The sequence below is a fragment of the Colobus angolensis genome, unplaced genomic scaffold (assembly GCF_000951035.1).
Source record: "Colobus angolensis palliatus isolate OR3802 unplaced genomic scaffold, Cang.pa_1.0 Scaffold306, whole genome shotgun sequence".
In the NCBI taxonomy this organism is placed as follows: domain Eukaryota; kingdom Metazoa; phylum Chordata; class Mammalia; order Primates; family Cercopithecidae; genus Colobus; species Colobus angolensis.
The window spans coordinates 491,899-505,486 of NW_012116333.1; the positions used below are offsets into that span (position 1 = coordinate 491,899).

A 13,588-nucleotide genomic window follows, 5' to 3' on the forward strand; every position below is an offset into this window, starting at 1 on the left:
TAAGATCTACATAAAGAAAGCAAGAGGACTGAGCATGGTGGAATTTGTTGCCAGTGGACCCATATTGCAAGAAATGTTAAAAGACATTATTCACAGAAAACAGGATGTAGGTCAGAAACTCAGATCTACATAAACAAAGGAAGAGGGCTGGGCATGGTGGCTCACATCTGTAATCCCAGCTTTTTGGAAGGCTGAGGCAGGAGGATCGCTCTGCTAAGCACTTCACCTTTAACTCATTTAATCCTGAGAACAACCCTTTGAGATAAATACTATTATTCTTCCATTTTAGACTGAGACACCTAAGATAAAGAGAGGTTAAGTAATTTGGGCAGCCAGTAATCTGAAGCCAGGCAGCAAGGCTTCGGCACTCCAGTTCCCTTTTTCGAGGCCCACTGCAAGTCCCTGAGCAGGCCCTGCTCCTCCCTTGCTGCAGCCTCCTTGTTCCTAATGCAGCACACTCCTTCAGCCCTTTCTCCACTAGCCCCTCCATCCTCCCCACTCTCCCCACCAGGCTCTAGTTCTCAACTCACCAAAAACTTCCCCTAAAGGAAAAGCAATCTGGTAGAATAATCATTTTCCCGGCAGGACAAACCCAAGCAGCCTCACCTCTGCCCTCCGTATTCCATATCCCTCTAACTTGGAGAGTCTGACTCACACCGTATGACCCCCCCAATGTCTTCCAGGGTATAAAGATCACCCAGAAAGGGCTTAAAATGTATTTTTCAGCTGGGTGCGGTGGCTCATGCCTGTAATCCCAACACTTTGGGAGGCCAAGGCAGGTGGATCACCTGAGGTCAGGAGTTCAAGACCAGCCCGGTCAACATGGTGAAACTCCATCTCTACTAAAAGTACAAAATTAGTCGGGCATGGTGGCACATGCCTGTAATCCCAGCTACTCGGGAGGCTGAGGCAGGAGAATCATTTGAACCCAGGAGGCAGAGGTTGTGGTGAGTAGAGACTGTGCCATTGCACTCCAGTCTGGGCAACAAGAGCAAAACTCTGTGTCGGAGAAAAAAAAAAAAAAGAAAACTATGTTCTCTGTCTGCCATGTGAAGATGCAGTGAAAATGCAGTGAAAATGCAGTGGGCAAGCCTAGAGGAGAGCCCCCACCAGAACCTGCCCATGCTGGTACCCTGATATTCAGCCTTCAGACAGAAATAAATTTCTGTTGTTTAAGCCACCAGTCTGTGGTATTTTGTTATGACAGCTCCAGGAGACTAAGACAGTAGGGTATTTTACATATTACCTTATTTAATTTCCTAATATCTGTATTTGTTCATAAACATCTAAACTTAGATTCAATTGTCTAATAACCACAAAGCCACTGCTTTTGTCCCCACAATGTCTCCTCCTACAGAGGACAAGGAATCTATAACTTGGCTCTGGTTCTGACTCGTGGAAACTAAATATTTCCCCTTGGATGAGTTATTAATCTCCTCTAAACCCAAGTTGACTCTTCTGACATAAGAAGATTGAAACAGAATTCTCTCTAAAGTGCTTTTGCTGCATAGAGGTTATTTAAAATTCATGAACGAGATAAAAAATACAGAGATAATTTACAACACAAGAGGATTTCATCTTTATGCTCTAAAAAAGGTATCCTCTAAACTATGATATAAATTGCAAAGCAGAACAAAGTCAAAATAGACTATTATGACTCTAGACCTCACCAAATCATTTAGGGCAGACAAAAGCTTCAAGAGCCATTACTGAATGTGCTGATGTGGTCACTGGACTCGGCCAGCCACTTACTTCAGTAGGATGTCTCCTGGGGCTAGAGAAATAGCAAATATTCAGGAGCTCACGTATCAGAATCCTTGACTTCACAAAAATGAAACATTCTAACCTTCCTCATCCTTCTACAATTCTGAACTTAAAACCAGCTGGAGGGCAACCCTAGTCACTACCTTTATATTACAAGCAAGTTCCAGCTGGTTTCATCAACAAAGGTCCATTTACTGTTATATGGAACAATTTAATTTTCTACTCAAAACTGGATTTTTAACAACTACAAATGGCAAACATTACTTATCGCAGAAATCTGCAAAATGAAAAGAAAAAGACTAATTTTAATTTTTAATTTTTAAAAAGTGCACTTTTAGGCACTTTTTGCAAATATACAAACCACAAAAGAGACATTACACATTATTCAGCACCCCTGCTATACTAAGGGAACTTTGAATGTATGTAAATGTAAGCCAAAAACTCTTTTCGGAAAACCTCCGCATTAAAAAAAAAAAAAAAAAAAAAAAAAAAAAAAAAAAAGCGTGGTTGCAAAGCAGTGTAAAAAGGGAAATAAGATCCCTAGAAGGGAATATAATTACTATTTCCCATTAAAAGTAAAATATAAAGTAACATTAAAAGTAACTATAAAATAGTTAAGGCAGAATTTGCATGTCACCATAACCTGCTGAAAGTTACTCTAAAATATTATTTCACACCATAGCATGATGCCAGGGATTTGCTTCCAAAGAATCTGGTGAACACAGCAACGGGTACAAAATAGTTCATAAGCTGATAAATGTTGGAGAGAGGGAGTAGAAGCGGGTTCAGTATCTTATTCTTTCTAACATCATATATGTTTGAAATTGTCTCCATTAAAATACTTTAAAAATTACTAGACATTATTGATGAACAAATTTAATTTTCATATCCTAAAAACAAAGAAAGATGAGTACCTTCCAATCTTCGAATTTTTGCTTTCACAGAAATAATAGTTTCAAAAGGTGAAACTCTCAGCTCAAAACATGTTCCAGTTAATGTTTCAATGAAGAGCTCCATGGTATCATAGAAATGAAGTCTGTAGTAATATGGTCCCATGTTATCATCATTGAAGAATGGAGGCTCTTTTCTGTTATCCATTACTTTGACTTTTCTAGTTCTTCTAAAATATGTCGTAGGCAACTGTATTCCAGTTCTAGCCAAATCAGGTTTGAAGACTGGTAATATATATTGTTGTTCATGTCTTGAGTTTTGTACCTAAAAAAACAAGAATTTTTTAACAAGCCTATCTGAAAGTCGTATTTGTCCATAAAGATTTTTCATGTACCTGTGGTCCATATCAATCTTCCAGACAGCCCCAGAATTCACTTTAGTGCTTTTAACTATGTCTAATCCTGAACTTTTCACATTTGTCTCTGAAATCACTCTCCTATCTAGACCATAAGATTATTAAGAACAGGTATATTTTTTATATTATAATGTACCGTACGAGAGCTTAGCACAGTTACTTATATATATAGTACATGCTCAACAAATACTTTCGTTGTTAAATGATACATAAACCAAACTCAACAAACACATCAGTACATTTTTGCAAGGCTTTGAAAAATTTATTCATATCCTTTTCTAAAACATACAAATTATGTCTTCTATATCACACAAAGCATAACTTTACAACCATTGTACATTTAACTTTTTTTTTTTTTTTGACAGAGTCTCGCTCTGTCACCACGTTGGAGTGCAGTGGCATAATCTTGGCTCACTGCAATCTCCGCCTCCCAGGTTCAAGCAATTCTCCTGCCTCAGCTTCCCAAGTAGCTGAAATTACAGGCACCTACTACCATGCCCAGAAGATTTTTGTATTTTTAGTAGAAACAAGGTTTCACCACGTTGGCCAGGATGGTCTCGATCTCTTGACCTCGTGATCCACCCACCTCGGCCTCCCAAAGTGCTGGGATTACAGGCGTGAGCCACTGTGCCCAGTCATTTGACATATATGTGTGTGTGTGTGTGTGTATACATATATTTATATATATATATATATTTTTTTTTTTTTTTGAGGCAGGGTCTTGCTCTGTTGCCCTGAGCTGGAATGCAGTGGCAATGATTAAGCTCACTGCAACCTCAACCTCCTGGGCTCAAGTGATCCTCCCACCCAGCCTCCAAAGCAGCTGGGACTATAGGCATGCACCATCATACCCGGCTAATTTTTTTGTATTTGTTGTAGAGACAGGGTATCTCTATGTTGCACAGGCTGGTCTCAAACTGCTGGGCTCAAGCAATCCTCCTGCTTAGGCCTCCCAAAGTGCTGGGATTACAGGCATGAGCCACCATGCCTACTCCTGTTGTATATTTGAATCATACTAGATAACAGGAATTCCAACCATCATAATAGGTTGCTTAAAAATAGTACTCACTAGGCCAGGTGCTGTGGCTCACACTTGTAATTCCAGCACTTTGGGAAGCCGAGAGGGAGGATCATGAGGTCAGGAGATTGAGACCATCCTGGCTAACACGGTGAGACCCCATCTCTACTAAAAATACAAAAAAAATTAGCCGGGTGTGGCGGCACGCACCTGTAGTCCCAGCTACTCGGGAGAGGCAGGAGAATGCCATGAACCTGGGAGGCAGAGCTTGCAGTGAGCCGAAATCATGCCACAGCACCCCAGCCTGGGTGACAGAGCAAGACTCCGTCTCAAAAAAATAAAGTAGTACTCACTAAATCATCAACGGTTTCTAGAGGATATCATAGCATTAAGATGACATTAAAATCGGTAATAAATATTAGACAATCTCTGCTCACATACATACAATGGCTAATGAGTATGAATGGTAAGCCCAACAAATAGAAGTAGTAAACTAAATGACAAGTATAGAACTAGGAGCACAAGAATTATCAAATTGCTATTGCTATTAATTGTGAAAATTCTATACAGGAGGGCCTTGAACTTAAACTAGGACAAATGATACACATCTTTCTGGTGAGGAGAGTAAGCCTTTTTAAAAATAGCTCTATTGAGAGCCGGGCACAGTGGCTCACACCTGTAATCCCAGCAATTTGGAAGGCTGAGGTGGGCAGATCACCTGAGGTCAGGAGTTTGAGACCAGCCTGGCCAAAATGGCAAAATCCCGTCTCTACTAAAAAAATACAAAAATTAGCCGGGCATGGTGGTGCACGCCTGTAGTCCCAGCTACTCGGGAGGCTGAGGCAGGAGAATCGCTTGAGTCCAGAAGGCAGAGTTTGCAGTGAGCTGAGATTGCGCCACTGCGCTCCAACCTGAGCAATGGAGCAAGACTCCATTAAAAAAAAAAAAAAAAAAAAAAAAAAGAAGCTTTATTGAAATGTAATTCACATGCCATAAAAGTCACTCATTTAAAGTCTAAAATTCAATGGTTTTTATTATATACACAGAGTTGTGCAACCATCACCACATTCACTTTAAAAAATGTTCATCACCTCTAAAAGGAGCCCCATATCCTGTAACCATCACTCCCAAATTCCCCCAGTCCCCCACTCAACCCTGCACAACCACTAATCTACTTTCTATCTCCAAAATGGTCTATTCTGGACATTTCACATAAATAGAATCACATATGACTTTCTGTGACTGGTTTCTTTCACTTAGCAAAATTTTTTTCAAAGTTCATCATGTTCTAAGATATATCAGTACTTCGCTCCTTTTTATTATTGAATAATAGTCCCTTGTAGCAATATATCTCATGTTGTTTATCCATCCATCAGTTGATGAGCATTTGAGTTGTTTCCAATTTGGGGCTGTTACACATAATGCTAAGATGAACATTCAACTGCAAGTTTTTGTGTAAACATATGTTTTCCTTTCTCTTTGAAGTAGCTTTGCTGGGTTATGTGGTAACTCTTATGTTTAGCACTTTGTGGAACTACCAAACTGTTTTCTAAATGGTATGGATCATTTTAGAGTCCCACCAACAATGAATGAGGGTGCCAATTTCTCCACACCCTTGCCAATACTTCTTTCTGTCTTTCCGATTAAAGCTATCCTAGTGGGTGTGAAGTAGTATCTCACTGTGGCTGTGATTTCCATTTCTTTAAAAACTAATTATATTGTACATCTTTTTTATGTGATTATTGGCCATTTGCATACATTCTTTGGAGAAATGCCTATTCATATATTTTGTCTATTTTTAATTGGATTTTTTATTGGGTTATATGATATTGTATTGATATGTATGTATGTTACATATTCTAGACAAAAACACTTAACAGATATATGAATGGCAAATATTTTCTCTCATTTTGTGGGTTGTCTTTTGATAGTATCTTTCGAAACACAAAAGTTTTTAATTTTGTTAAAGTCTAATTTGGCTATTTTTCTTTTATCATACTTAAAAAGCTTGGCCTAACCCAAGGTAATAAGGATTGACTTATGTATTTTTCTAAGAATTGTATAGTTTTAGCTCTTATATTTAGGTCTATTGTCTAATTTCAATTTAGTTTTGTGTATGGTGTGAGGTAGGGTCTAACTTTATTCTTTTGCATGTGGATAACCAGTTGTTCCAGTATTACTTGTCAGAACAACCATTTGTTCCCAATTGAATTGTCTTGGATCCTTGTTAAAAACCAATTTATTGTCAATGTGAAGGTTTATTTCCAGACTCTTTATTCTGTTGATCTACCTATGCCAGTACCACTGTATCTTAATTACTGTAACTTTGTAGTAAGTTCTGAAATCAGGAAGTGTGAGGCCTCCAATTTGCTTCTCTTTTTAGATTGTTGGCTATTCTGGGCTCCTCTAATTGCCGTATGAATTTTAAGTATGCCCATTTTGCAAAAATGTCAGCTGGGATTTTGACAGCGATTGTATCAAGTCTATAGATTTGGAGAGTATTGCAATCTTAATACTAAGTCTTCTAATCCATAAATACATACTATTTTTCAGTTTATATCTAATTTATTTCAACAATGTTTTATAATTTTTAAAGCACAAGTTTTGTTCTCTTTTATTAAATTTATTCCTAAGTATTTTATTCCTTTAAATGCTACTATAAATGGAATCACTGTCTTATTTACAGATTGCTCATTGCTAGTATATAGAAACACAACTGATTTTAATATATTGATCTTGTACACTGCAACTATGCTGAACTGTTTATTTAGTTCATTTAGTTACTAAACAAACGCTCTCTATAAAAGCTCTATATACAAGATCACATCATTTACATATAGAGTTTTACTTCTCCCTTTCTAAACTATATGTTCTTTTCTTTTTTTTTTTTTTTTTTCTGGTGGGGGACAGTCTCACTCCATTGCCCAGGCTGAAGTGAAATGGCATGATCTTGGCTCACTACAACCTCTGCCTCCCAGGTTCAAGAGATTTGCCTGTCCCAGTCTCCCAAATAGGTGGGATTACAGGCACCTGCCATCACACCGGGCAAATTTTTGTATTTTTAGTAGAGACGGGGTTTCACCAAGTTGGACAGGTTGGTCTCAAACTCCTGACCTCAGGTGACCCACCTGCCTCGGCCTCCCAAAGTGCTGGGATTACAGGCCTGAGCCACCGCACTGGGCTTATTTCCCTTTCTTGCCTAATTGCCCTGCTCTGGACCCTTCAGTACGAGATTGAATAAAAGTGGTGAGACTGAATATCCTTGTCTTATTCTTGATTGTAGAAGGAAAGCATTGAGTCTTTATGTATAATGTTAACTGTGAGGTTTTCATAGATTACCATTATAAGGTTGATAAGTTTCCCTTCTATTCCTGCTTTAGGTGGGTTTTCTTTTTAATCATGAAGGGGTGTGAATTGTGTCAAACACTTTTTTCATTGTCTATTGAAATAATCATTTGGTTTTCTTTCCTTTTTATTCACATATTACGCAAATTTTTATGTGTCAAATCAATCTTGCATTACTGGGATAAATCCATTTGTACATGGTATGTAATCCTTTACATATGTTAATGGATTTGGTCTGAAAGTATTTTCTCAGGATTTCTGTGTCTATATCATAAGAGATGATGATCTGTAGTTTTTGTTATGCATGTCTGGACTTCGTATCAGGGTAATACCAGCCATAAGAGTTGGGAAGTGTTTCCAAAACGGGTAAAATTTTTTTTTTTTTTTCAGACGGAGTCTTGCTCTGTCGCCCAGGCTGGAGTGCAGTGGCACGATCTCGGTTCACTGCAAGCTCTGCCCCCTGGGTTCACGCCATTCGCCTCAGCCTCCTGTGTAGCTGGGACTACAGGTGCCCACCACCACGCCCGGCTAATTTTTTTTTTTTGTATTTTTAGTAGAGATGTGGTTTCACCGTGTTAGCCAGGATGGTCTCGATCTCCTGACCTCGTGATCCGCCCGTCTCGGCCTCCCAAAGTACTGGGATTACAGGCGTGAGCCACTGCGCCCGGCCCAAAACAGGTAAATTTTTAAATGTATTTCAGGACAGGTAAAGCCTGAGAGTGGGAGAAGGATATCAGTAAGTAAATCTAGGTAAACAAAAAGTGAACACTGTGAAAGTGCAAGAGTCATAGAAATGTGTCATACACACATTTTTTGCATTTTTTTTACCAAAGGATATGAGATATCACTGAACTCACTACAATTTTCATATAAGCATGTTTAAAGAAGCAGATATTTTTAAAGATTGTGGTTTGGTTAGTAATCTCCACTTCATAAGCATGATATTCCAGAGGCATCTGAAATCTGTATATGCCACAAACATCTGAAATCCAACATACTCAAAACTTATCATTTTTCCCACAAACCTCCGGCTTTACTGTAGTCCCCATCTTGGTAAACAGTACCACGTTTCATGCTGTCACTCAAAATGATCTGTCAATCATTTTGGATTTTCCTCCAACCCCACGAGACCTAGAGTGGACCAATTCTAGATAATATGACTTCTTTATATTGTTCTTTTTTTTTTTTTTTTTTGAGACAGAGTCTCCCTCTGTCACCCAGGGTAAAGTGCAGTGGCATGATCTCAGCTCACTGCAACCTCCATCTCCCGGGTTCAAGTGATTCTCCTGCCTCAGTCTCCTGAGTAAGCTAGAACTACAGGTGCACGCCACCACACCAAGCTAATTTTTGTATTTTTAGTAGAGACAGGATTTCACCATATTGGCCAGGCTGGTCTCGAACTCCTGACCTCGTGATCCGCTGCCTCCCAAAGTGCTGGGATTACAGGTGTGGGCCACCGCATCCGGCCAACTTTTTTTTTTTTGAGACAGAGTCTTGCTCTGTCGCCCAGGCGTGAGCCACTGCGCCCAGCCCCCAAGTTCTTTTAAACCAGATTTCGTGTGAAATCAGAGTGAGAACTCATTCATTACCACAGGGACAGCACCAAGACATTCATGAAGATCCACCCCCATGATCCAAACGCCTCCCACTAGGCCCACCTCCAACACTGGGGGTCACATTTCAACATGAGATTTGGAGGGGACAAAACACCCAAGCCATGTCATGCTCCAAAAATTTGTTTAGAGGGATGTTGGCTTTTACGGGAATCCTATTCTGATCCACTCCAAATGAAGTCCACCACCGTTTATTCAACTCATAACATACATGCACATACAGGAATCTACTATGAGTTTTTATAACACTAACAGGAAATACAATTAATTAATTTGGGATTTTTGAATTGCATTTTACAGACTGTTAATGATCCTAAAAGAGATGGAGTTACAGAAAAGAAAATTGTTGCTTATAGCACAGCTTTTTTTTTTTTTCTTTTTTTTTCGAGATGGGAGTCTGGCTCTGTTGCCAGGCTGGAGTGCAGTGGCACCATCTCGGCTCACTTCAACCTCCGCATCCCAGGTTCAAGTGATTCTCCTGCCTCAGCCTCCTGAGTAGCTGGGACTACAGGCATGCATCACCACGCCCAGCTAATTTTTGTATTTTTAGTAGAGACGGGGTTTCTCCACGTTGGCCAGGATGGTCTTGATCTCTTAACCTCGTAATTTGCCTGCACTGGCCTCCCAAAGTGCTGGGATTACAGGCGTAAGCCACCATGCCTCGCCTGCACAGCTCTTTGATGTTGCAAAATGATGGGTAATAAATAGAGTAATACAAAGTACCAGGCCAATAATACTGCTGGTGATAGTGGTAAAGGGTCATTGCTCTTAAATAAAAGCTGAATTAAAAAGCTGCATTGCTTATATATGACTTTGTATGGAGCTCTCTAACCTTAATCCTCTTTCTTTCACTCATTTAAGCAACTGCTTTTATAATTTTGGATAATATGAATTCTTAAAAACATACTTATGCTATATCAAATAAGAGTGTACTATAGAATTGCCAGTGTGTGTATCCCCGAAGCCAACAGTACTCCTACCTACATAGTTGCAGCTCTAGCAACAAAAGTCAGGTGTCAGGACTGCAAAATGAACATGACAGAAATAAAGACATGAGTGACTATGCCTGTCCAAGGAATCTGGAGTGTTTCCCTCACCACAGTGTTCTTCCATAGTGAGATCCTGAAAATAACAGGCTGAGGGAGGGTAGAAGGTAACAAACAAATTTGGAAGTTCTTCATCTATAATGAGAATGGATAATGTAACTATAAGCCAGAAGAAAAAGAACAACCCCGAATAGCATTAATTGTGCTGGAACTTCCACTGTAAGTCTGGGTCCAGTCAATGGGGTAATTTCCAATATCCCAAAAGAACCAAGGTTGATAACCCAAAGCGAAAATGTTTCCCTCTAGAAGATAGTTATGCTTCTCCTCAGGAGTAGAAATCACTGTAGCAGAGGACAAAATGAGGCCATGAAATCTGGTTAAGCCAGACTGGATGCCTAGAGGGTAGCTGAGGAGCAAATGGAAGCTGCAGCAGGCCAGAGATCCAGCCAGTACTAAAAGCTGGGTCCATGAATGGCTTCTTGAAATGGTGTGTGGTCATGCTTAGCTGAGTATACTGTGGGACTCGTGATCTTGGAAAATGAAGGGGCAATGAAGACTTCAAGATGGGATGGAAAAACAGCTAAAAAAAAAAACAAAAAAGAAGGGGTACAGGAAACAAAGAAAACAGAAAAAAAGCTGGCCACGGTGGCTCATGCCTATAATCCCAGCAATTCAGGAGGCCAAGGTGGGAGAATCACTAGAGGCAAGAAGGTTGAGACCAGCCTGGGCAACATAGCGAGACCCTTGTTTCTACAAAATTAAAAAAAAAAAAATTAGCTGGGTATGATGGCACGCATCTGTAGTCCCAGCTATTCAGGAGGGTATGGTAGGAGGATCACTGGAGCCCTGGAGTTCCAAGCTGCAGCAAGCTATGATTATGATACTGCACTCCAACCTGGGCAACACAGACAGACACTGTCTCAAAAAAAAAAATTGGGGGCAGGTAGAGAAAAAAGTACTTCCAGAATTTTTACAATTATATATCTAGCTATTAAGAGTAATGACACCAAAAAGATTTCTAAATCAATTCCTGGTTTTTTCCAAGACGGCCGAATAGAGCAGCTCCGGTCTGCAGCTCCCAGCGTGATCAATGCAGAAAACGGGTGATTTCTGCATTTCCAACTGAGGTACCTGGTTCATCTTATTAGGACTGGTTGGACAGTGGGTGCAGCCCACAGAGGGTGAGCCAAAACAGGGTGGGGCGTCACCTCACCTGGGAAGAGCAAGGGGTCAGGGGATTTCCCTTTCCTAGCCAAGGGAAGCTGTGACAGACGGTACCTGGAAAAATGCAACACTCCCGCTCAAACACTGTGGTTTTTCCAAAGTCTTAGCAACCAGCAGACCAGGAGATTACATCCCGCACCTGGCTCAGTGGGTCCCATGCCCATGGAGCCTTGCTCACTGCTAGCACAGCAGTCTGCGATTGACCTGCAAGGCAGCAGCCCAGCATGGAGGGGGTGTCTGCCATTGCTGAGGCTTGAGTAGGTAAACAAAGCAGCTGGGAAGCTCAAACTGGGCAGAGCCCACCACAGGGCTACAGTGCTTGCTGCCTCTATAGACTCCACCTTTGGGAGTAGGGCATAGCTGAACAAAAGGCAGCAGAAACTTCTGTAGACTTAAACATCCCTGTCTGACAGCTCGAAGAAAGCAGTGGTTCTCCCAGCACAGTGCCTGAGCTCTGAGAACGGACAGACTGCCGCCTCAAGTGGGTCCCTGACTGCCATGTAGACTAACTGGAAGACACCTCCCAGTAGGGGCCGACTGACACCTCATACAGGCAGGTGCCCCTCTGGGACAAAGCTTCCAGAGGAAGGATCAGGCAGCAATATTTGCTGTTCTGCAATATTTGCAGTTCTGCAGCCTCCACTGGTAATACCCAGGAAAACAAGGTCTGGAGTGGACCTCTGACAAACTCCAACAGACCTGCAGGTAAGGGACCTAACTGTTAGAAGGAAAACTAACAAACAGAAAGGAATAGCATCAACATCAACAAAAAGGACATCCACATCAAAACCCCTTTTGTAGGTCACCAACATCAAAAACCAAAGGTAGATAAAACCACAAAGATGAGGAGAAACCAGAGCAGAAAACCAGAAAATTCTAAAAACCAGAGCACCTCTTCTCCTCCAAAGGATTGCAGCTCCTCGCCAGCAACGGCACAAAGGTGGATGGAGACTAACTTTGATGAGATGACAGAAGTAGGCTTCAGAAGGCCGGTAATAACAAACTTCTCCGAGCTAAAGGAGGATGTTCGAACCCATCACAAGAAAGCTAAAAACCTTGAAAAAAGATTAGACAAATGGCTAACTAGAATAAATAGTGTAGAGAAGACCTTAAATGACCTGATGGAGCTGAAAACCATGGCACAAGAACTATGTGATATATGCACAAGCTTCAATAGCCAATTTGATCAAGTGGAAGAAAGGGTATCAGTGATCGAAGATCAAATGAATGAAATAAAGCAAGAAGAGAAGTTTAGGGGAAAAAAGAGCAAAAAGAAATGAACAAAGCCTCCAACAAATATGGGACTATGTGAAAAGACCAAATCTACATTTGATTGGTATACCTAAAAGTGACGGGGAGAATGAAAATAAGTTGGAAAACACTCTTCAGTATATTATCCAGGAGAACTTCCCCAAACCAGCAAGGCAGGCCATAATTCAAATTCAGGAAATACAGAGAACACCACAAAGATACTCCTCGAGAAGAGCAACCCCCAGACACATAATTGTCAGATTCACCAAGGCTGAAATGAAGGAAAAAATGTTAAGGGCAGTCAGAGAGAAAGGTTGGGTTACCCACAAAGGGAAGCCCATCAGACTAACAGTAGATCTCTCAGCAGAAACTTCAAGCCAGAAGAGAGTGGGGGCCAATATTCAACATTCTTAAAGAAAAGATTTTTCAACTCAGAATTTCATATCCAGCCAAACTAAGCTTCATAAGTGAAGGAGAAATAAAATCATTTACAGACAAGCAAATGCTGAGATTTTGTCACCACCAGACCTGCCTTATAAGAGCTCCTGAAGGGAAGCAGATGGAAAGGAACAACTGGTAGCAGACACTGAAAAAACATGCCAAATGGTAAAGACCATTGATGCTATGAAGAAACTGCAACAATTAACAGGCAAAATAACCAGCTAACATCATAATGACAGGATCAAATTCACACATAACAATATTAACCTTACATACAAATGGGCTAAATGCCCCAATTAAAAGACACAGACTGGCAAATTGGAAAAAGAGTCAAGACCCATCAGTGTGCTGTATTCGGGAGACCTATCTCACGTGCAAAGACACACAAAGGCTCAAAATAAAGGGATGGAAGAAGATCTACCAAGCAAATAGAAAGCAAAAAAGGCAGGGGTTGCAATCCTAGTCTCTGATAAAAACAGACTTTAAACCAACAAAGATCAAGAGACAAAGAAGGCCATTACATAATGGTAAAGGGATCAATTCAACAAGAAGAGCTAACTATCCTAAATATATATGCACC

The 13,588-nt window shown here is 40.6% G+C and overlaps 1 protein-coding gene and 1 pseudogene across 3 annotated transcripts in view; both read right to left on the reverse strand.

The window, feature by feature from the left end:
- LOC105517731 overlaps positions 1-13,588 on the reverse strand; it is a 731,019-nt pseudogene that overhangs the window by 456,782 nt on the left and 260,649 nt on the right. The window lies entirely within an intron of this gene.
- Positions 1-13,588, reverse strand: part of ZFAND4 (zinc finger, AN1-type domain 4) — a 64,148-nt gene that overhangs the window by 43,505 nt on the left and 7,055 nt on the right. The window contains exons 2-3 of one of the 2 annotated variants that reach the window (XM_011950309.1): positions 2,679-2,979; positions 1,671-1,774 (exon numbers count right to left, since the gene is read on the reverse strand). Coding sequence is in view for 1 of the 2 variants with exons in the window: in XM_011950308.1 (XP_011805698.1) it covers positions 2,679-2,862 (184 nt within the window). In the remaining variant the exon portion in view is untranslated. The remainder of the gene's footprint in view (positions 1-1,670; positions 1,775-2,678; positions 2,980-13,588) is intronic. The other variant, XM_011950308.1, reaches the window with a different exon arrangement.